This window comes from Protobothrops mucrosquamatus, unplaced genomic scaffold (genome assembly GCF_001527695.2).
Source record: "Protobothrops mucrosquamatus isolate PMUCROS unplaced genomic scaffold, P.Mucros_1.0 scaffold2125, whole genome shotgun sequence".
In the NCBI taxonomy this organism is placed as follows: domain Eukaryota; kingdom Metazoa; phylum Chordata; class Lepidosauria; order Squamata; family Viperidae; genus Protobothrops; species Protobothrops mucrosquamatus.
In genome coordinates this window covers 28795-53078 of record NW_015388225.1, presented here as the reverse complement: position 1 = coordinate 53078, position 24284 = coordinate 28795, and the positions used below count along the sequence as shown (strand labels likewise).

General features: G+C 42.2%; 1 protein-coding gene across 1 annotated transcript in view; it reads left to right on the top strand.

The window, feature by feature from the left end:
- The first annotated feature begins 1282 nt into the window (after positions 1 to 1282).
- Positions 1283 to 24284, top strand: part of LOC107294841 (ras-interacting protein 1) — a 39851-nt gene continuing 16849 nt past the window's right edge. The window contains exon 1 of the mRNA XM_029285722.1: positions 1283 to 1321. Coding sequence (XP_029141555.1) covers positions 1283 to 1321 — 39 coding nt within the window. The remainder of the gene's footprint in view (positions 1322 to 24284) is intronic.

Here is a 24284-nt window from a genome sequence, read left to right as displayed (position 1 = left end):
CCTGGCTGAGGAATTCTGGAAGTTGAAGTCCACAAGTCATAAAAGGGCCAAGTTGTAAAGACCCCTGACTTAAAGAGATAAACTGACTTTTCTTAAATAAATTGAAATGGTTTATCAAAAGTCACTTGATTCCACTCAGTCTGGGCCTAGATATATTCCTGCCTGCTGGACAGATGGAAGCATTTTCTATGCTAAAAGAGAGAAGTCAGTGCATTGTAGTGGTCAAGATGTAGGACCAAGAGCAGGGAAATGCAGGATCTAGTCCCTGCTCAGTCACAGAAGCTTCCTGGATGATTTTAAGTCGAGCCCTCTTTCTTGGTCCAGCCTATCTCACAGGGTTGTTGTGAAGGTAAGTAGATTTTATCTACTTAAGTACAGGTAGTCCTCAACTTATCAACAGTCACTTAGCGACTGTTCAAAGTTATGACAGACCTACTTTGGGCTAACTATGACCCGAAGTTCTAATGCACCCCCCTCCAGTGGTCACCTAACCAACCCATTTTACAACCATCATGGCTGATGACAATGAAGGGCAGGCTCCATTATGGTTGTAAGGACTATCTGTATGCTTAATCATAAGCATATACCTAATTAAAATATTAGACTAGATTCTGAGCCTTTCTCAGACCTGTCCTTCCACTTCCACTTCAAAAGTTCACATTTCACAATTTCCTCTTTCTTCTATAATGTCTACTTTGATTGGCCGTTCGTTACCCAATCATCATACCCCCAAAGACTCCCATGGAATGACTAGGTTTAATTAGAAAGACAGTCCCTTCCTGTAATGGGAAATAGGAATAACCTTGAGGAATAGGAGGAAGAGCTACAAAGAAGATAACAGCCAGATAAGAGAAATTTGAATCCCAGGCAGAAATGTAATTTGAGAAAGCTAACCCTCCCTAATTCTCACGGAGACTAAAACAGGGAGGGGGGGAAATAAATCCAGACACACAAGATTCTATTACTGTAAACCTATAATAAAAGTATTAGCATTCATAACTCTGTACCTCTTTGTCTCAAACTACAAACTAGCAAGGGACTGAGCACATTACCTGAAATATGGAATGTTGCTCTGCTTTTTCTTTGTAATGTTTTATTTATATCTATTGTGCTACAATAAAAGTGAAGGTGGAGATCAAGACTATGTGAACAAGGGCCCACTCTTTTTGTGTGCATCACAAATTCAATCATGCAGTCCAGACTGCCAACTTGATTTTTTGGGGACATGTCTGGTTGACCCTTTTTAAAGACAGAAAGGGAGAAAACATGTCGGAGAGTGAATATGAACAATGCAGAATGCGGATTTGGTAAAAGAGAACAGGCAAAGCTGCTATTTGATTATGGGCAAAAAGTGACACCACAAATAGATCCAATGAATTCAGTGCTGTCTGCAAGCCTCAGTTTAGGTAACTCTCTATAAGGTAGATTCAAAATGATCTCAGTGATCTCAGAACCACTGAACCATATCTTTCGAAGTTCCTGGAGCACCAGAGAATGATCAGAGGACTGGAAGAGAGCTGATGTAGTTCCTATCTTCAAAAAAGGAAAAAAATGGAACCAGTAAACTACAGACCTATCAGCCTGACATCAATGCCTGAGAAGATTCTGGAAAAGATAATCAAGTAGTGACTATACGAACATCTAGGGGCAAACAAAGTCATAACCAAAAACCAACCTGGGTTTGTCAAAAATAAATCATGCCAGACAAATCTTATTGCATTCTTTGACCAAGTGACAAAATTAGTGGACCAGCAAAATTCTGTAGATATAATTTACTTGGACTTCAGTAAGCAATTTGATAAAGTACACCACAACCTACTACTTAATATGATAGAAAAATGTGGGTTAGACAGCATCACCACCAGATGGCTGACCAACCGCATTCAATGTGTAGTCCTGAATGGAACTGCATATACAGGGTGGGAAATATGCAGTGGGATACCCCAAGACTCTCTCCTAGGCCCAGTACTCTTCAATATCTTCATCAATGATTTAGATAAGGGGATAGAAGGAGAATTCATTAAATTTGCAGATGACAACAAGCTGGCAGGAATAGCCAATACTCCAGAAGATAGGCTCAAGATACAGAAGGATCTTGACAGACTTGAACATTGGACCCTATCTAACAAAATGAAATTCAATGATGAGAAAAGTAATGTTGTACATTTAGGCAAGAAAAACTAAATGCACAGGTATAGAATAGGTGGTACCTGGCTCAATAGTAATAACTGTGAGAAGAATTTTGGAGTCCTTAGTGGACAATGACTTAAATATGAGCCAGCAGTGTGCTGCAGCTGCCAAAAAAACCAATGCAGTTCTAGGCTGCATTAACAGAGGGATAGAATCAAGATCATGTGAAGTGTTAATATTACTTTATAATGCTTTGGTAAGACCACACTTGGAATATTGCATCCAGTTTTGGTCATCACGATATAAAAAAGATGTTGAGACTCTAGAAAGAGAGCAGGGAAGAGCAACAAAGATGATTGAGGGACTGGAGGTTAAAACATACGAAGAATGATTGCAGGAAATGGGTATGTCTAGTTTAATGAAAAGAAGGGCTAGAGGCAGTGGTGGGATTCAGCTGGTTCGCACCAGTTCGGCAGAACTGGTACCTAATTTTTTGTTGAGTTTTGGCCCAGGGCCAGAATGGACTTCCGGAAGCGGCATCCACACAGAGAACTGGTTGTTGACATATTTGAAACCCACCACTGACTAGGGGTGATATTATAGTATATTCCACTATATAACGAGCTGCCATAAAGAAGGGGGGGTGTCAGAATCCAATTATATTTCATCTCTAGTTATCAACTATGGAAAACCCCATTTCTGCCCTCTCTGGATTCTGTCATACTACGAAGGGGAAGGGGGATGAGCAAAGGGGTTTTATGGCTCTCACTTCCTTCATTAAAACTTCAAAGGGACTGAATGTGGATCTCACCAAGAGGACTGACCATAAGAATATGGCCATCACCTTTCATGTACTCCTCTCTGAAGTCTCCCTTCCACCGGCCGTGAGGAAAAGGGGGTGGAAATGTAATGCCTGGGATTGTCGCTGGAAGGACGGTGGGGTGGGGGGCTGCTTGGGAACACTTAAACCTTGAATGGTAGGGGTGGGCCCTCAGGTCCTGTCTAGAATGCCTGCAACCATCTTCTCTTAATAAAGATGCCTGTTGGAAGAAATATTACAAGAGTTCTGTCTTCTTAAGATGCAAAGTGGGGTGGGTCCTTACATTAGACAGGACCTGCAGAATTAGTCCACCTGGAAGGGAGAACCTTGCCGGGGGACTTTGCAAAAATTACCATGTCAGACGATGGAGCAGGGAAGGGAGAAAACTCCCTGGAAAGGGAGCCGCTGCCCTGACTGAAACCCTGCCAGATGTTGAGATCTGAGAGGTCAGATTCCTCAGGAGAAGAGGTGGTGGAGACACGGGACCACAAACTTCGGTGGTCAATAGGCATTGGAAAGAAAGGCGAGTGGGAAAAGAAATCAAGAAAGATGACCCTGAGACGGGGGGCCAACCAACCAGAATGGAAGCAGATGGGGAAATCCCTGCACGCAAGTGAAGAGGAAGGGAGCTGGGGACCGTACTCGGGCTGGATCCTAGAGAAAGCTATCCACCTGATGAAGAGAACCCTCAGCTCCCTAGGAGAGGAGAATTCTGAGCCCTATGGCCACCCCAGCTCCTGGAGCCACAACTGGAGAGACACCAAGGGGGAAGTGGAACCTGCAGCCCCGGGGACGTCCGCTGATCCAGTAGTCCCCACTCCCCGCCGACCCGCAGATGGCGATCTGGATGGAAGATACTACCACCGACAATGAAGGCACCGATCCATTAAAAGACTCCCACCGCTGGATGTGAGATTCAAGGGGGAGCCGACACGCTTGGGGTTTTTCCTAACCCAAGTCCTCAGCTACATGGAGGAATACGGACGGCACATCCCCAGCGACAAAGCCTGTATCCAGATCGTGCAATCTGCCCTGGACGGGCCGGCCGCAGATTGGATGGTGAACTTGCACGACTCCAATGCCCCAGAGCTCAACGATTTCAACCGTTTCATGTCCTCTCTGAGAAGGCGATTTGAGGACCCCCTGGCTGATCGCAAAGCCCGCGAAAGGATCAAAACGATGAGGCAAGGCAAACGCCCAGTAGCCGAATAAACGCAAGAATTCCGGGCCATTGCCAGCAAACTGGGGACCCAAACCAACTTGACGAATGGTACATCCTGGCAGAGGAAGCAGAGATCGACATATTGAAGAGGCACCGCCGAGGAAAACAATGGAGCCGCTCACCGCCTGAGTTGACACGTGAACCAATGAAACCATCGGCTATGGCCAAGAAGCAAATGGGGTGTTTCAAGTGCGGGAGAAAGGGGCATCGGGCTGTAGAATGCCGCTCAAAAGCCCCCCAGCACAACCCAGACAGATCACCGGCCAGCAAATCCGGGAAGTCTCCAGCTAAGCCAAAAGAACCTGCCATGAGAATGATGGAGGCCATGGAATCCCCCACCTCCGCTCATCAGGGGGAAAAAACTCCAGCCTACACCGCAGGGCCAGTGGACGCCTCAGATGACAGCTCGGAGGGCAAACCCCTGGTAAGTGGACCCATCGCACCCATCCTCAACACAGTGACTATATTAATTCCCCCCATGCCCGAAGCTGTGAAGGTGAAAGCCTTAATAGACTCTGGCTGCACCCGCTGCCTCATTAGCCCGATGCTAGTGGGAAATCTGGGCATTCCGTCGAGGAGACTGGAACAACCAATCTCATTTGGCCAGTTAGATGGGTCCATAGCAGGGGAGGTGCCAGCTACCCTAGCCACTTTACCAATACACCTCTCCCTGGGCAAACATGAGGAAGACATAACGTTTGTAGTGACCCAAGGCATGGAATGCCCGATGATCCTAGGGATGGAATGGTTAAAATAATGGAACCCCTAGGTGAATTGGAGGACGGCAGAAATCAATTTCCCAAAAGGGGACCCTATGGACTTAAAATCCCAAGGGGAGCTACCAAAATTAAGAACGGAAAAAGCATCCATGGGAGAGGAAAAGGGACTACCAGAGGAATACAGAGATCTCGCTGAGGTTTTCAGTGAGGAGAGGGTGGATGAGCTCCCCCCCCACCGACCCACGGACTGTGCCATTGAATTCAAGCCTGGGGCAAAACTCCTGAAGCCCAGATTATACTCCATGAGCCCAAAGGAGAAGGAGGAAATGGAAAGATTCATAAAGAAAAACCTAGAAAGGGGGTTCATTGAGCCAGCCAAGCCTAAAGTGGCTGTCCCCATCCTCTTTAGGGAGAAGAAGGACGGCTCTTTACGCTTATGCATGGATTATAGGTCCCTGAATACAATCAGTGAAAGCAACCTATACCCCCTGCCCCTCATGAAGGACATGTTGTCACACCTCTCGAAAGGGAAAATGTTTACTAAACTAGACCTAAGGGAAGCTTACTATCACGTGAGAATTAAGGAAGGGGATGAATGGAAGACCGCATTTAACTGCCCAGTGGGGTGCTACCAATTCAAAGTCTTGCCATTTGGATTACAAGGGCCCCCCGCAGTATTTATGCAATTAATCAATGACGTTCTAAGGGAGCACCTATTTAAAGGGGTCCTGGTTTACTTAGACGACATTCTTATCTTCACCGAATCAAAAGAGGAACATGTCAATCTAGTCAGAGCGGTTTTAAAGAAACTGCGAGCCGCCCACCTATATGCCAAACTCTCGAAATGCGAATTCCACCAGGAAAGGATAGACTACCTAGGTTATCGCATATCCCCACAGGGCATTGAAATGGACCCAGAGAAGGTCAGACCAGTATTAGAATGGGCACCACCCCGCACAAGAAAGCAACTGCAAAGTTTCCTGGGCTTCGCAAACCTTTACCGCCAATTCATCCCCTCATTTGCCCAGATAGCCCTGCCCCTCACGAACTTACTAAAAACAAAGGGAGCATCCTCAGTAAAACCTAGCCAGCCACTAACATGGACAATGGAGTGCCAAGCAGTGTTTGAGAGATTAAAGAGACTTTTTTCTGCCGAACCAGTACTGAGGCACCCAGACATGGATAAGCCCTTTGTAATACAGGCGGATGCAAGTGATGTGGCAGTGGGGGCTGTACTATTACAAGAAAACAATGAAGGGGTATTGCAACCCTGTGCATATACATCCAAGAAACTCACCGAAACGGAACAGCGCTGGCCCGTGTGGGAGAAAGAGGCATACGGGATACGTTGGTCATTACTCACGTGGCGCCAGTTCCTTGAAGGCAACAAAATCCCTTTCCAGGTGTGGACAGACCACAAAAATTTGGAAGCCCTGACAACACCCAGGAAGCTCAACCCCAAACAAGCCCGCTGGTCCCAGCATTTTCACCAGTTCCAATTTACGCTCAAGCATTTGCCGGGGGGAAAGAACTTCCTGGCAGATGCACTATCTTGCATGCCCCAATATAACAGCACGCGAGCCACCGACTCTAAACTGATGATGGTAGAATCACAACTGGCAGCGCCATAACCACCAGAGCCCAAGCTAAATTAAAACCACAGCTGGGCAGCCAAACCGGAATTGAATTCCGGAAAAGTTTGGAAACAGATGAATGGTTCCAGAAAAATAAACATGTGTGCACAATGAAAGACGGGCTGCCTTGGGTTGGGGAAAAGTTATATATACCAACAACCCAAAGGGTCAAATTCATGCAGCTTTCCCACGACACAAAATCAGCAGGGCATTTTGGAGTTGTAAAAACATTACACTTAATTAAATGGCAATTTTGGTGGCCATCCATAAAAAAGGACATAGAAAGTTATGTGGCCAGCTGCCCAAAGTGTGCAACTGCAAAGAGGTTGCAAGGGAAATCGCCCGGACTGTTACAAACAGTGGCAAATCCCCCAGCCCCCTGGAGGGAAATAGCCATGGATTTTATATTGGAATTACCAGAAAGCAATGGGAATACTGTTGTCTGGATGGTCACGGACTTGTTTTCCAAACAGGTGCACTTTATCCCTTGCCAAAAGATTCCCACCGCAAAAGCCTTAGCGAAACCTTTCGTCCAGCATATTTACAGATTGCATGGGGCACCCCAATGCATCATATCTGATAGGGGAGTGCAATTTACGTCTGCATTTTGGAAGGAATTTTTATCCCTCTTAGGGACCACTCAGGGACTGACATCTAGCCATCATCCACAATGAGATGGACAAACAGAACGTTGTCACTCAGTACTTGAGCAATATTTAAGATGCTTTATTAATTTCCAGCAGTCCGATTGGATGGACCTACTCCCTTTCGCAGAAGTTGCCTACAATAATGCAGTCCACTCCAGCACAGGTTACACTCCTTTTCAAATAGCTACCAGTCAAAGTTTCAACCCCATGCCAGAACTAACTCCAAACGAACCGGCGATCCCATCACTGAAAGAATGGATGGAACAATTACAAAACACCTGGCCAATAGTTAGAAAAGCACTAGATGAAGCTAGGCAGGCATACAAAGCACAAGCCGATAAAAAAAGGGTTGAGCCTACACCATTCATTATAGGAGAAATGGTGTATTTATCTACAAAATACCTAAAGTCCCTACAACCCTGTAAAAAACCTGGACCAAAATATATAGGGCCTTTTCCAATTAAAAGAATCATAAACCCAGTAACAGTAGAATTAGAATTAGGGGTGGGCCCTCAGGTCCTGTCTAGAATGCCTGCAACCATCTTCTCTTAATAAAGATGGCTGTTGGAAGAAATATTCCAAGAGTTCTGTCTTCTTAAGATGCAAAGTGGGGTGGGTCCTTACAGGGGGTGTTAACCTATTCTCCAAAGCACCTGAAGCCAGAACAAGAAGGAATGGATGGAAACTAATCAAGGAGAGAAGCTACCTAGAACTAAGGAGAAATTTCCTGACAGTTAGAACAATTAATCATTGGAATGATTTGCCTCCAAAAATTATGAGTGCTCCAACATTGGAGGTTTTTAAGAAGAGACTGGACAACCATTTGTCTGAAATGGTATAAGGTTTCCTGCCTGAGCAGGTTTGCCATGCTTAAAAACTACTGTACAAAACGCTTCCTTTTTTAAAAAAGCAAGGAAACGGATACAGAACTGTTTTAAATAGATAAATAAAGTTTGGATGATAAAGCAACACAGTTCCTCTGAAACTATTTCTTTGAGTTCTAGGATTGTTGTCATTAAATAAAACGAGACTGATTGGAATACTGGGAAATGCCATGAAGGATCATGTTACATGTGTTCATGTAACATTTGTCAATGATATAGCTGAAAGGAAAAATGTAGCAGCTTAAGCAAAACATGGGCACAAGTGCATGTACACCTTCACATGTACATAATCTCTCTCTTTCAGGCATACCCAGAAAATGGAACTGAAATGGAAAGTGCTACCAGATGGTTAGATTAAAATCAGTGTTGAAGAAAGTAAGAATTATAGTAGTGTGCTTTGGCTAATAAATTACTACAACTGAACCTTATGGACCTGAGTCTGCAGCAGCAGCAGCAGCCCACCCCTCCAGTTTTTACAAATTATATGCATGATTACTATCACTTGAGAATAAACTTCTTAATGAAAAACTAGAGGAGAATTTTAGAACTGAACAAGAAATTCTGCTCATAAGGTCTATAGCAGGGGTCCCTAACCCCCGGTCTGTGGACCGGTACCGGGCCGCAGCATGCCAGCAACCGGTCCACACAAACAAGCAAAGCCCAGTCTGTGGGATGCAGGCAGCACACAAAACCACGCACTCTCCAGTCTGCGGAAAAACCTTTCTCCATGAAACCGGTCCCTGGTGCCCAAAAGGTTGGGGACCTCTGGTCTATAGTATAGAGCAGGGGTATCCAACTTTAAGACTTGTGGACTTCAATTCCCAGCATTCCTCAGTTGAAGTCCACAAGTCTTAAAGTTGCCAAATCTGGACACCCCTGCTGTAGAGGATTGGATGGGCAATTGAGTTTGCTAACAGGATAAACTTGTTTTGTGTAAAAGAGCTGATGAATAATGGATGCACAAAATTGTTCCTTATGGTCATTCCCCAAGAAAAGAAATATATCAGCCTACGGGTGCAATGATGAGACCATTTAAGACACCTGCATAGATGGGCCAGCCATATGGTGCACCTCAAAGACAACAGATGGACTTCCCGCCTTACAGATTGAATTCCCGGGGATCAAGTACATTTCCTTGGCATACCTAAAATGTGTGGAGATGATCCAATGACACAACTTTTTAGTCTCTGCTGAAAATCACTTGCTTAAGATAGAATGGAATGGTGTATTGTTGGTTTGCACTCACATTGGGAACAGGCACAGAAAACCTGAGTGTAGCAATGGATTCTCACTGCAGATAAATGCAGAAAGAACAAGAAATATCCAAAATTTTCTCACTAGAGCAAATTCTTGGGTATTTCTTGTTCGTTCTGCATTTATCTCTTTCATCCTCTACCATTAAGAGAAGACCTGTGTTTCTCAACATATACTACAGAAGTAAATGCTTCTTAACATGTGGATTTTCCACTTGACCCAAATGACCCATATGTAAATATCAGTTCAATGAAAAATCAGGAAAAACTCACAGTCCCACCAGTTCCACAAATATATACAACAGTGCTTTCAAAAGCTAATATTATATATATTTTCCAAAAAGGCGGTTTATTTTATTTTATTGATTAAATTTGTATGCCATCCATCTCGCTATCCAAAGTGACTTTGGGCGGCTTACAATGTAATAAAATAGAAATATAAAAACAATTATAAATACAAGAACAATTAAAAATACAAGGATTAAATAATGCTACATGAAGATTGTTATAACAGTACATGCAAATGCTGCTAATTTAGGAAAGGCAGCTGAAGTGGGACACTTGTAAGACTTCTTGGCATCTCCCACAGGAGGGATGGGAATTAACTCTAGCTCCAAAACCATGTTCTGTTCCTCACAACACAACACCACTGATGGATCAAGATGACATGAAGCATTTGGCATTTCTCTAATCCAAATCCTTTGAGTTTTCCGCCTCTAAAGAGATTTAAGTTGGAATTTCAGCCAGAATTCTTAATACACTAGAGGTATAGAATTGCAATTCCTATAATCAACTATGAAGACAGAATCATGACTGTCTTTTCTAACTCAGATATCTCCCTAGCTGTCTTCAGTTTCTTGGGAGAGCTGATTTGCACTCTGACCCTGGAAAGAAAAGGTCATTGGTTGTTCTAAACCCAGGAAGGAAAACAGACCATGAAGGTCTGTTGCTTATCATATCGCTGGGCACAGAGATTGCTGGGAGGCAAACTCAGGTTGAAGGCATCTTGGAGATCACCTAAACCAGTGTTTTCCAACCTTGGGAACTTTTAAGTTGTGCGGACAAACTCCCAGAATTCTCCAGCCTCCACATACATCTTAAAGTTCCCAAGGTTGGGAAACACAGGTTTAGATAATCTTTAAGATGACCTAAACTAACACTTGCTCGCTGCTGGAAACTGGTTGCTAAGGCATTATGGCCCGATGGCATCCACTTTCTGCTGAACTAGCTCCAGAGTAGGAACTTTCTACCTCCCAAGAAAGTCTGTTCTATTACTGAACAGCTTTCGTCTTATAGCGTTTTTCCTAAAGGTTAGCCAACATCTGCTTCCCTGCGTGTCTCACTCTACCCATTGAGGCTAGTCTTACCCTCTGGTGCAACAGAATGCTGCTGCTCCACATTCTGGTTGGCAATCTTTCAGAAATTCAATGGCATGGAAACCTGAACTCAACTCGCTAGGTATGAAATCAAAAGGCATTTGAGAACTTTTTTAAAAAAAGTCACTCTGTTCGTTGAAATCCCCATACTGTACCCTCCTTCTGGGGACAATGGCTCCCTGGCAAGGGTAATCCTTGGGGGCAAGAAAGAGCACCGCAGGGGTGGGTGAGATAGGTGAGCCCCCGTTGCCCATCCTCCAAGAGCAGGCACGTCATATCTCTGGAGGGTGGGATTGCTCCAAGCGTTTCTATTCCTGTGCCCCCTGCTTGGCTGGCATTTCTCCTGTTGTCAGCAACAGCTGGGGTGACGCCACTAGCTATTTATTTAAAAGGATGGAAATACAAGATGCCCCTGATTCCCAGGCCAGAGGCTGTCAGGGCTGGGGTGGTGGGTGATACCCACAGAATATGCAGTATACAGCACCTTCATATGGGACACATGGGCACCTAGGTGGGGATTAATTGCAGACAGTTCCATGTATCTGACCAAAGAAACATTTGATTGCACCCTACATTCTCATTTTCACGAAGTTTGTCAAGCCATGGAAGAAAATTTAGAGGAGCAATCTTAGCTAGCTTCTTAGCAATCAGTCAACTGATCAGCATGAACAAAAGTTTGCATCAAAATTAGCTGTATGTGTGTTTCTGAAATTCTGGAAGTAGTATAATCCTGTACAACTGAAAACTGCCAGTTTTGGTAGTTTCTTCCTTGGTGGGTCCTTGATTGGAGTATAGTTTTCCACCTGATTGTTTGTCTGTTGCTGATCCCTGCTTATCTGAATGTGGGCCGCTGGAGAGAATGCGCTCTAATCTGTTTCCTTCCAGGTTTTTTTTAATTGTCACTTTTAGATTTTTGTTTTAATCGTCTCTTTTGAACAACTAACCACACACTCCCTTGCACTGATGAAGTTGCCTGGTTGGTAATGAAATGTCTACAAGCAAAGTACCAAGCTCAGGGACCACCAAGAATTTCAAAGTTCAACCCTGAGCTACAGATATTCTCTTCTGTTGGGACAATGCTATACTGCCATCAAGTTTTATAATCCAGAATACCTGAAAGCTGTTAAGTGGCCTGACCTTGCATTTAAATAACACATATTTTCATGGAGACATTTCAGAAACTCTGGCAATATCATAAAAATAAAAAGTGTGGAATAATTCTGAAGAATATTTTACCATAAATGGGGAGGCACACAACATTGAATACAATACTATTGTACAATGACTATTAAAAATACCCAGAAGCAGATTGGGGTTTTTAGGAGTTTGAGCCTAAAGAAAATGATTATAAGAGAACATCTTTCATTCATGAGCAGTGCTGGGCCATAAAACTAAGGCTTTCTGTGAAAAAAATTGTCCTTGTAACTAGAACGATATTATATTGGTCTAAATGTGTATGTTCTGCTGCTTTGGCTTTGTTATGAGCCTGGAAGGAATACTTGCTTATTTTACTTATAGGTAGTAATCAGCGTATGACCACTTATTTTAGACTGTGTAAAGTTACAATGGCCGTGAAATGGCCCTTTATGGCTCTTAAAACACCAGCAACAGTCACATGACCATATGTCAGGCAGGTCAGCTTTACCACCTGCCACAATATTCCATAGTCATGTGATTGTGATTCGCAATGTGTTTTTTTTGCCAGTTTCTGGCTTTTTTTGTAAAATTCTGGCCAAAAACATCCTTTCAAATGAATGAGTTTGCTTGATGACCGTGGTATTTGCTTAATGACTGCTGCAAAAAAGGCTGGAAAATTGTTTCTGATCTTGTGGGGTGTCTTGACTTATCACCATAATGACTTACGACTGGATTTCTAGTCTCAATTACAATGGTAAATTGAGGACTATCTGTACGGTATGACATATGCTGAATGATCTCTTTATATCCTTAATTCTTCTTTTGCTACTCTTATCTGATTTACTTCTGTGTCCATGTTCTGGTCATTACTACTGCCATTTCTCATCAGAGAATGACAGTGTAATTCTACAACAGGCCATCTAAATTGTAATGGTTAAGGTACCAGGCTAGAAACCAAGCAACCATTATTTGCAGTTATACTTTTGGTACAAAACCAGCTGGGTAACCTTGAGCCAGTCATTCTCTCTCAGCTCTAGGAAGCAGGCAAGGGCTAACTACCTCTGAAAATCTTGCCAAGAAAACTGAAGGGATTCGTCCAGGCAGACACCAAGACTACTGACTCGAAGTGACAAAAAGAAAAATGTTGATGTTAGTGATAATAATTTATTACACCTGTATGCTGCCCAACTGTCAACGACTCTAGATGGCTCATAACAATCAAAGAAATTACAATAAAATCAATAAAACATAATAATAGAAAAGTTAAGGGTCCCAGTCTCTCTCACTAAAGGCCTGGGTGAAGAGCCAGCTCTGCATGGCTTTTCTAAACAACAGCAGAGCAGGTACCATCTGGATCTCAATGAAGACAATCCAGATGTTCATGCAGAAACTCTGCTCTTGAAGATATCATATTTCTTATCTGCATAGGTTGGCCAACCCAACAGGAAAGTCAGACCTCCCACGTAAACCAGATAGGAAACACGATTAGATGAGCTAAATCTACTTTATTATAAGACTACATTAACAGACTCTTGCAAGTCTGAAAGTACAAACTCCATTTAACTGTTAGCTCCATTAGGGAGGATCCTTCCTTAGTTTCTTTCTTTGGCCACTTAGTGATTGTGGGCTCCTTTGCCTCTTGTCTGATTGTTTCCTAAGTAGTACCTCTTTCTCCGTTTTCTTCAAGGTCATCCATGTGTTCCATTACAGCTAGTAAAGGGGGCTTAAAAAGTCATTCTGAATATATATTTTTTAAATCTTCAGATCTGAAGGATATCCTTGAGAACCAAGGCAGACTCCTATTCTGCTTGAGGCATACCAGGAGCCAACCGTCAAATTAAACTTTAAACCAGTATTTTTCAACCTTGGCCGTTTTAAGACGTGTGGACTTCAATTCCCAGCATTTCCCAGCCTAAAGCAATTATTAGAGGTGAAATCTTTGAAAATGAAAGATGGCGGGTCTTTTCCCTTTCCCAGCCTCCCCTCCACCCACCACATTCAAAAGTCTCTTATGGGCAATCCATAAATACATGGATTGCCCATTTTTTTCTCCATCCCCATTTTCATTAAATGCAAAATCAAATGACCTTGGCTCAACTCATGATGGAAGAGGGTCCTAACGCATGGAATAAAGAGAGGTGCATTTATACCATCTATACATTCAAATTCAAGGCCAGCCTGTGTTTTAAGTAGGCAGCTGACTGAAAGAAGTGAGCTACTATTTTCTTAGTACTTTTTGCTCTGTGCCATATTACAAGTAACCAACCAGGGAAGGACATGTGCAGTCTTGATTCCTGGATTGTATGTGAGATGTCATTTTGTCCTTTTAATTGAAACATAAACATGCATGAATCCATAATTATGTATGGCTTATGTATATGTATGTGCATGGTGGGGGATGAGTGAGTTGGGATACCTTTGGATCAACAACATAACCGTCACTACTATCAAGGATCCCCAGACCTGGATACAAGTGCAAATCTTCAATCCTTAACTTCGCAAGACTGCTAGAATAAAACCCGGCCAAAATCTTTTGCACATTTATCAGGATGCAATTCAATAAGAATCTTTCTTGCAAACTAGCTGAAGTCATATTAAAAACTTGACTACACTTTACTGGCATTTGATTTCCTATTATAGTTATTTATTAAATGAAAGCAGTTTAAATCCATCATTTCTTCTTCCCATCTTTTCCATATTTTAATGGATTATTTTTCCTGCACTTCATGGTTTTGGAGAAGCTCAGTGCTTATTGTTGGTTGACATACAGTAAGTGACATCTCTGACCTAAAAGGCCTGGCTCTTGGCTTCTCTCTAACAACCACTGATTTTGCTGCAGTGTTCCTACAGCAACACTACAACACAGGCATTATACTGGAATTCTGTTGGGAAGAAAACTCTGATCTTAATCTTGTCATCCATGGAATGGTTAAATTATATGAAAATATTTCTCCACACTTACTAGAATACTTCTAAATATGCTACAAGGCAAAAGTTGGCTCTAATTAAGTTTGGGGGATGGAAATTTTAATTAAGAAGCTGCTTTAGTTCAGATGAAACCATTGACCTTTCTAGATCAATTTTTTAAAATCCAGACTGGAATTGCAACTTTGCAGAATTTGGGGGGGGGGGGACTTTATCCAGCCCTACCTGGAGATGCCACAAATTGGTCCTCTGACCTTTTGCCACTGAGCTTTGCAGGGCATTTCCCAGTGTAATAAAATATAAAGTATATTTATAACATAAATTTTGCAACATAAAAGCAGCAGGCAACAGCCAAGAAAGCAGCAGGCAAAAGAACTAATAAAGGGGTCCAACTTACACTGCTTCTCTTTTATCTCGCATAGGTATAAGGGTTTAAGCCAGTGTTTCTCAACCCTGTCAACTTTAAGATGTGTGGACTTCAACCCCCAGAATTCCCCAGCCAGCTTTGCTGGGAGATGAAATCCACACATCTTAAAGTTGCCAAGGTCGAGCAACATTGGTTTAAATCAACCAGCCATCAATAGTTGGATTTACAATAGTGCTGGTTGGGAATTCTGGGAAGTGAATCACTAGTCTATTTGGAGAATATATAATTTGCAGCATTATTGTAATGATATCATTTGCTCTTCCTGCAGACACTCACCATATCAAGTCGAGGAAGCTGGGCTAAATTGTTTTCTCACAGAGCAGGAGATGGTTGGGGAAGGGGAAAAGTAAAACTAAAGCTTAAATACTCGGACATTGGGCCCCAAATCCTCAGAATGTAAATAACAAAGACAAGCAAACTCTGAAATTCCAACAAAAGCATAGTTTCATTATATGGTGACATGAAGATGCAAAGAATGAAAAAAGGCCTGGGGGTTCCATTAGGGAAGGGATTGGGGTAGCTGGGCCTCCAACCCAAAAGTACAAAATGCTTCCTGTCTTTTGAAATGACACACCAATGCTGGTCCTACCTACCAGAACGAAATCTTCTTCGAATGAGCATTGACTGTTCAGATGCCAGAAGTGTCATCTTTGGCTGCTTTTGGAGCTACAGATCCCAAACGTGAAGTAGGCCCCACTGATATTTAGCAACACTGGCAGGAAAAGAAAAAGAAGGTGAGAAGGTGGTAGTAGTGGTGTGGTGGTGGTGGAGGAGGAGGAGGAGGAGGAGGAGGAGGAGGAGGAGGAGGAGGAGAAGGAGAAGGAGAAGGAGAAGGAGAAGGAGAAGGAGAAGAAGAAGAAGAAGAAGAAGAAGAAGAAGAAGAAGAAGAAGAAGAAGAAGAAGAAGAAGAAGAAGAAGAAGAAGAAGAAGAAGAAGAAGAAGAAGAAGAAGAAGAAGAAATAATAGTGGCGACAGAAGGTAAAGGAAGAGGAGGGGGAGAATCATCTAAAAGGAAAAAGAACAACATCAGGTTCTTAATCTCAGAAATTTCAATAGGATCTTTTTTAGCAGAGGTCACCTAACTTTAGAGTTTTTTATTGTTGGGCAGATTATTTGGATTTAGAATGGGCGATGGGCATTTAAATCTCCACAAAGCTGGAAGTCCAAGAGAGACTCTGAATTTGTAAAATTTTTATGATTATTATTGGTCTTTTATTCTCAATTGCCCTTGAAATGTTGAATTGAGACCTGCTGTAGAAATATTTTCAATTGGTTGCCTACCTCAGGGGATTGTTGTGCAGATCCAACAAGGAAAGGGGAAAGAATCACAAATGCTCCATTCCAAATGCAATGGTAAAGAAGCAAAGGTTGCTGTAAGGATAAGTCTGTGGGGGCAAGGACAAAACCACAACTGAACAACTGCGGAACTGGAAGAAAAGCAGCAGGTGGAGCATGGCAATGGGTTCAAGGACTTGGCACCCCCCCTCCCCCATGGAAGAGGCTACATCAAAAGAATGATACAAGATTTGCCCCAATTAGATAAATCAACACTTTTCACTCAAACAGTATCCCCACTTTTTTTTTTTTTTGCAGCTTTGGGGTACCAGTCCCTCACCATAACGTCCCTTTCTTGGTCTATTGGTTTCAATGGGCAAAACAAGGGAAGGCGTCCCCGCCTAGCAGTGGCAAGAACAGGGATTTAGAGGAAAGGGGGAGGGGGGGAGATCGACGGCGGCTTTTGTAAACGAAGTAGTGAGCTCCACAGGGTGAGCTTCTGCCTGTCCTGGTGGAAGCTTAGAGGGAGGTGGGCTCCACCGGGTGAGCTTCTGCCTGTCGTGCTGGACGCTTAGAGGGAGGTGGGCTCTACCGGGTGAGCTTCTGCCTGGCCTGATGGAAAGCTTAATGGGAAGCGACGACTCGGCCAGTTTTGGCCGCTTGACAGCCTCTCCGCTCGCTTTCGGGAGAGTCCGGGGGGGGGGGATTTAGAGAGCCCGAGGAGTGCCCGCCGGACGCCCCCCTGCAGCAGCCCCTGCCCCGAGAAAGCGCCCCGGCTCACCGGAATGGTCGACGAGAGAGCGCGGCCCTCCTTCTCCTGTGGCTGCCGCGGGCTCGAGGGCGCCCCGACGGCTTCTCGGGGAGGGTCGGGCGGCGGCGGCGGCGGGAGGAGGGGGCGAGCGCGCTTCTGCCTGTGCTGGTTGCCCAGGTGAGGCTGGCAGCGCCCGGCGAGCCCGGCGGCGCGGAAAGAGGCTGGCCTGAGCGCTGTGCTCCCACCCCCCTCCCGCTCCCCGCGCCCGGGGTCGGACGGACGCCACCGAGCCCCCCTCCCCGCCCCTCCCCGCCGGTGCCACCTGCCGCGACACCCGACACCCGGAACGCGCTGCTGGCTCAGCGGGACGGCCCCCTCTCCTCCGAGTCGCCCTCGTCCTTCGCTGGTGTAAGGTTTTCCACTTAGCCTCACAATTGCCCCAGCATTACTCAGGAATTTAAAAGAGCCAAAGAAACTCCTGAGTCGAGGTTTCAGCAAGCAAACAACTTTTATTTTGATCAAAATAGAGTTGGGTGACCCCATCTCTCTTCGTGGCTGGTAGAGTGATGAAGGCAACAACAAGGAAAGATGTCTTCCACCTTTTATACCTTTCCAGAACAAAAAGATCAGGTCTTGGTACTAGGCATAAGATGGCACAAAAAAATAATTCCTAGATGATGACTCATACACAGCAGGTGTGGACCCAAGCCTTTCTTATGAAACCCAAAACTCTCAGTAGTCATCTCCCTCCTTAATGCTTCTGGTCCTTTCCCAGAGAGCCAGTATGGTTGTAGTAGTTAAGACGCTGGCTTAGAAACCAGGAGATGGCGAGTTGTAGTTCCACCTTTGGCATGAAAGTTGGCTAGTGACTTTGAGCCAATCACCAGTAGACTGTAAGTTCTTCTCCCCCCTTTTTGTACAACGTTTGCATCCTGTGGAGAAATGGTCATCGCTCAGAGTCCACATCCTGCCAGCACGAAGTCCAGTTTCCTCCTTTTTGCCTAATTATGTCATAAAAGTTCTCATAGCTTCTTCCCTCCCATTAACACTGAACTAATTCTCCATTAAATCATTAAACCCAGATGGGTGAGTTTTGGCCAGTCACTCTCTCTCTCTCAGTTCAACCCATCTCACAAAGTGGTTGTTGGGAAAAAAGGAGGAAGGAGAATTACGTATGTTCGTTGCCTTGAGTTATTTATAAAGGAATAAGGTGGGATAAAAATCAAATTAAAATAAATAAACCTTGGCTCCTCCCCCCATTGAAATCCAGGTTCAGCTCTTTTCCAAGTTCAATCTAGAACAAGCTGGACTGTTTTGTTTTGTCTTTTTTAAAAAAGAAAACAGCAATAAACTTTCAGGGGATCTTGGAAGAAGTCAAAAACTCCATTCCCCCCCCCCCTCAAAACCCCTATCCAAAGTGATCAAGTACCTTTTTCTTCCACAGCCCTTTCTTAAAATTCTTCTCCGAAGTCTCGGAGATCACACGCAGAGGTCCAGGAGTCGCCGCTCAGAAATGGTTTGGATTTACATCCTTAGACATGTAAAGCCTGCTTACAAAATTCTTCAGAGGTGAAAGGCTTTCCTGTGGAGGAACTTACAAATCAGCAAAGAAGTGTATGGCGTTATCCTGGCAGTGTTTAATTGCATAATTTCTCATCTGAGTTAAGAGTTTTTGGAAGATTTGCTAATAACTGCTTAGATTAGAAGAAACAATTTTGAATGAAAAAGTTTGGGATATTTCATCTCCGAGTCGAAAAGATTCTGCATGTCCTTGGGGAGATTTAGATCTTTATTGAATATTCAAAGACCAGAATGCATGGTCAGGAAAGCAAAAGCTTTCCTGACTTGGTGCATAGTAAAAACTATAGACCCATTTCATTATTAAATTCGGACTATAAGATTTTTATGGCCATAATGGCACAAAGACTTGAAAGATTCCTAGCAGATTTTATACATTCTGATCAAAATGGATTTTTATCTAAAAGATACATAAGAAACAATGTCAGGATTGTTTTGGATATATTGGAGTATTATGAGGTACACAATTATAAGCAAATGGGTTTAATTTTCCTCGATGCACAAAAAGCATTTGACAATGTGAAATGGGATTTTATGCTCAATCAATTGAGCATATGGACTTAGGGGAAAATTTTATAAATATGTTTAAATCAGTTTATTTTAATCAGGCAGCAAAAGTAATAATTAATGGAGAAATGACCAATAGCTTTCCAATTCAAAAAGGTACAAGGCAAGGTTGTCCGTTATCGCCATTATTGTTTATATTATCCCTAGAGGTATTAATCAGAGTAATTCGGAAAGATGAACAGATCAAAGGTTTAGAGATCAAGAAAGAAACATTTAAAACGCAAGCTTTTGCAGACGATTTAGTTTTTATAATTGAAGAGCCATTACAATCAGGGACAAGATTGATGGAAGTATTGAGTAAATATGGGGAAACAGCAGGTCTAAAGATAAATAAAGAAAAAACTAAAATGCTTGTCAAGAATATGACTAAAATACAGAAACATGAATTGGTTGACAGAATAGGTATTCAAATTACGAATAAAATAAGATATTTAGGGATACAACTAACTGCTAGATGCGTTACACTTAAGAGAGACAATTATGATAAGCTAATTGAACAGATTAAAACTGATTTAGATACCTGGACCAACCTACAGCTCTCCTTTATGGGCAGAATAGCTGTAATCAAAATGAATGTGCTACCAACAATTTTATTTTTGTTCCAATGTATACCCATAAAATTGGATAAGAAATGTTTTCAAAACTTTAACAAAACTATACTCAAATTTATTTGGCAAGGAAAAAAAGCAAGGATTAAATTAAAATTATTGCAGGATTTGAAGGAAAGTGGGGGACTTGGCCTCCCTGACCTGGAAAAATACTATCAGGCCATAGTATTATTATGGGTGCGAGATTGGATACTTTTGAAGAACAGGAGATTATTATGTCTGGAAGGTCATGATTTACAAATAGGATGGCATGCCATGCTATGGGACCAGAAATATAAGACACACAAATATTTTCAAAGGCATTATATCAGATGAGCTTTAATTGATGTATGGGTTAAAACCTGGCAACCAAACTATACTCAAGTCCCCGGCTGGATCTCATCGTTAGAAATGCATGTACATCCAAAGTTTATCCAATTAGGGAAGATTATAACATATAAAACGTACTAGACGAGAAAGGGGAATTGAAGCCCAGGAAAATTCTTCAAGACGAAGGGATAGAACTAGAATGGTGGGCATACCTTCAACTACAGGCGAGATATTGGAAAGATAAAAAAGAGTTAGGCATAAAAATAGAACCGATAGGGCTGGATAAAATATTACTAGGTACTGAGGATAAAATGATTAAAAAGCTATATCATTATTTGTTAGATCAGGCAATGTATGAGGAACAGGTGAAAGAAACCATGTTAACGTGGAGCAGGGATTTTGATCTCAACTTTGATCTGCATATCTGGCAAGAATTATGGGTACGAAATAGGAAGCTTACTTTGGCCACCTCCTACAAAGAAAACCTCTACAAAATGTTCTACAGATGGCATCTCCCACCCACAAGATTAGCTAAAATGGGTCCAAATGTTTCTTCCACGTGCTGGAAATGTAAATTGGCAAGAGGGACATATTACCACATGTGGTGGGAGTGCTCAAAAGCCCGTGACTTTTGGAACAAGGTTAAAAAATGGCTGGAAGAAATACTAATGATAGAGGTAGAGCTAAAACCAGAACTCTTCCTGCTAGGTATAACTACGCAGAAATACGACAAAGGGATATTGTACTTGATGCTACATATTCTCACGGCTGCTAGATTGGCGTATGCACAAAACTGGAGGAATAAAGAAATTCCAACAGAAGAAGAGATTTTATATAAAATCTTATCGTGTGCTGATATGGATAGGCTCACAATGGAAATGAAGGACAAGACGGAGTCAGATTACTTTGAAATCTGGGACAAATTCTATTGTTGGTGTGAATCAAGGAGAACTGTTCGGGATTTAAGTTAGTGTTAAGATAGAGATATATAAAACTGTATGTCAGTATATAGAGAAACAAATTATAGAAAAATATGTATATATAGAGATTAAGAATTATATGTATGATGAGGAACAAATTGTTAGGAATATATACACTGGAATGTTACGTTATGTCCATCCTTGTTTTAACTGTTTTATAAATAAAAAAACTTTTTTTTAAAAAAAAAGGAAAGCAAAAGCTTTTCTTTAAGACATTTTGGGGGATTTCCTCCCCCTTTTTATATATTTGCATCTGCAGAGGAATCTCTCAGAGCCCAGATCCTGCCAGCACAAAATCCAATTTCCTCCTTTTTGCCTAATTGTGTCATAAAAGTTCTCATAGCTTCTTCTCTGCCATTAAAACCAAACGAATTCTCCATTAAATCGTAAAGCTTTTCATGGGGCCCCTGGCCACGAGCCTCACCAAAGTGGCTGCCTCACCCTAAGAACCATCTTTGGCCTTTGAATGACTTGCCAGGGGCTACCCTTCAAAAGCAGGAGGCGAGAGACCATCACAAAAAGGATTCCACTAGATACATTTTTGTTAAAAACAGATGAGAACTTAATTAAGAAACTCTATAAATTTCTTTTAAACTGGAAGATGGAAGAAGAACAAGTGAAAGAAACGATAGTATGGGCAAAGAACTTTGGATATTCTATAGATTTAGAAGATTGGCAGAAACTTTGGGATAAAAATATTAAGCTCACAAAAGCCGCAGCATATAAAGAAAACTTATATAAGATGTTTTACAGATGGCATATGACACCAGTTCGCTTAGCGAAAATGTTTAAAAATGTTTCGGATATTTGTTGGAAATGTAAGCAACAACCAGGCACTTATTACCATGTCTGGTGGATATGCCCCAATGCTAAGAAATACTGGTCTAAGATTCATAGATGGCTGGAAAAGATGATGAAAATACAGATAGAATATAAACCGGAATTGTTTTTGTTAGGAATATTAAAACCTAATTATGGTAAAGAGAATGATTATCTGATACTGCATGTTTTAACAGCCGCGAGGATAGTATTTGCCCAATATTGGAAAAATGAGAATCTACCATCTGACCAGACTATAATTACTAAAATCTTAGAGTGTGCAGAAATGGATAGATTAACATTGGAGATGAAAGAAAAAGATGATTCAGTTTATTTTATAACTTGGGATAAATTTTATCAATGGTTAGAGACATGTTAGAAATTGAAAAGGATCTAACATCTCAGAATAGATGATTGATTTCTAACCAAGTTCTATTTAATAGGTAGATGACATTGTTATTTTTAGTGATTTAGTGATTTTTATCTATGTTGATAGTTAGGATTTTCTGAGAGTTTATTATTCGTGTTTATTTAATAGATGAATTTATTTGTTTATTAACTGTTTGTAATATGGCTATAGTTAAGCTTATTTTAAGATATTCACTCATTATTATGATCCGGACAGTTGTTTGTTTGTTAAAATATGTGATTGTACCTTTCCTTATTTTATCCTAAATTCCCTATCTCCTTCCCCCCATCCCCCTCCATTACCATACCCATATTGTTCCTAATTTTCCCTTATCTATATAAACTTAATAAAATATTGTTAAAAAAAAAGGAAAGGTGACCTTGATTTAATTTCGTTTATAAGGGTAGTTAATCTTGATGAGATAATTATTAAAAGTTGGGGATTTAATCGTTTCCTGATTTGGGCAGAGAGGTTGGAGGCAGCTCATCAGGTTCACTTTATTCTCCCTTAACTCTCCTCTGTCTTTTCAAAAAAAAATATGTTAAATGGAGTTTCTATAAATCTGAACTGATGGCTTTCACACATTTGCAAGTTTTCTTGCTCTGCTAGCCTCACTTTCTCTTGTTCTTCCTTCCTTCCTCCCTCCCTCCAACCCCCACCTTTTCTGGATTCTCCATTTGTTGCATAAAACACAACCCCACATTCAGCCACAGCTTTCTGGATGCCCTTCACCGATGGCTGCATCTCAACCTGGTGGACAGGTGGGGGGAAGAGTTGCTGAAGTGCGGCTGTGCTGTGCTCAGCGTCTGACTTGCAACTGACTTGGTCATATGCTGGGGACAGAGGCAGTGTCTCAGAAGGTGGTGATGGTGTCAGGAGATAGGAAGAAATACTGTCAGTGCCCAATTTTACAACCACTTTTGTGGTGGTTGTTAAGTGAATGTGGCAATTGTAAAGTGAACACTGTGGTTGGTAAGTGAACGCTGTCATCATTCAGTGCACCTATCGATTGCTGTGGCATTTATTGATGTTTACTGGTGTTTATTTCTAGTTACTGGCAAAAACATAATAAATTGTGACCCTGTCAAAGTTCCGACTAATGGAACACTTCAAGGAAATTCCAGGCATATTTATTCTGAAAAAGTCTTTAATCATGGACACATTGTCGGCACATATTGAATGGATGCCAGAATCTGAATTTCTCTTGCTTACGTCTGACTTTTCTTGCTAAACCCCTCCCTTATTTTGCAGTCATAAGTCACATCTTCCAATTAGCCTGGAGGGCAAAGATTCACTTCCGTTCCTTATCCCGCGCTTTCCTTATAAATCTCCTCCCTTTCTATGTCATCTGAATTAACTCTAAAAATACCAGACAGTTCTGAATATCTTGTCAAAGCAATAATATCCTATATTAACAGCGTTGACATTCGGCCCCCCCTTACAAAAAGACAGATCCTGTAATGTAAACAAAAGCATATGTTAATGACTAGTTTTCGGTTTGTTGGGGTATTTCGCATGAAACCTTTTGACGAGCCTGTCAGCTTTCACCTCACTGGATTTCACCCAGGTGGCTTCAGACAACGGGTATCCCTTCCATTGTACTAGGTACTGCAATTTCCCTTTAAAAATTCTAGAGTCAAGAATACGTTTCACTTCATAGTGGGTCTGTCCCGCAAGTACGAGGGGTCCAGGTGCCTTCTTCGGGGGAGGTCTTAAAGTGGAGCCCCGATAAGGTTTTAACAAGCTGCTATGGAAGACAGGGTGAATTCTACCTAAAAGCCTAGGGAGTTTCAGTTTTACGGTGACCGGATTGA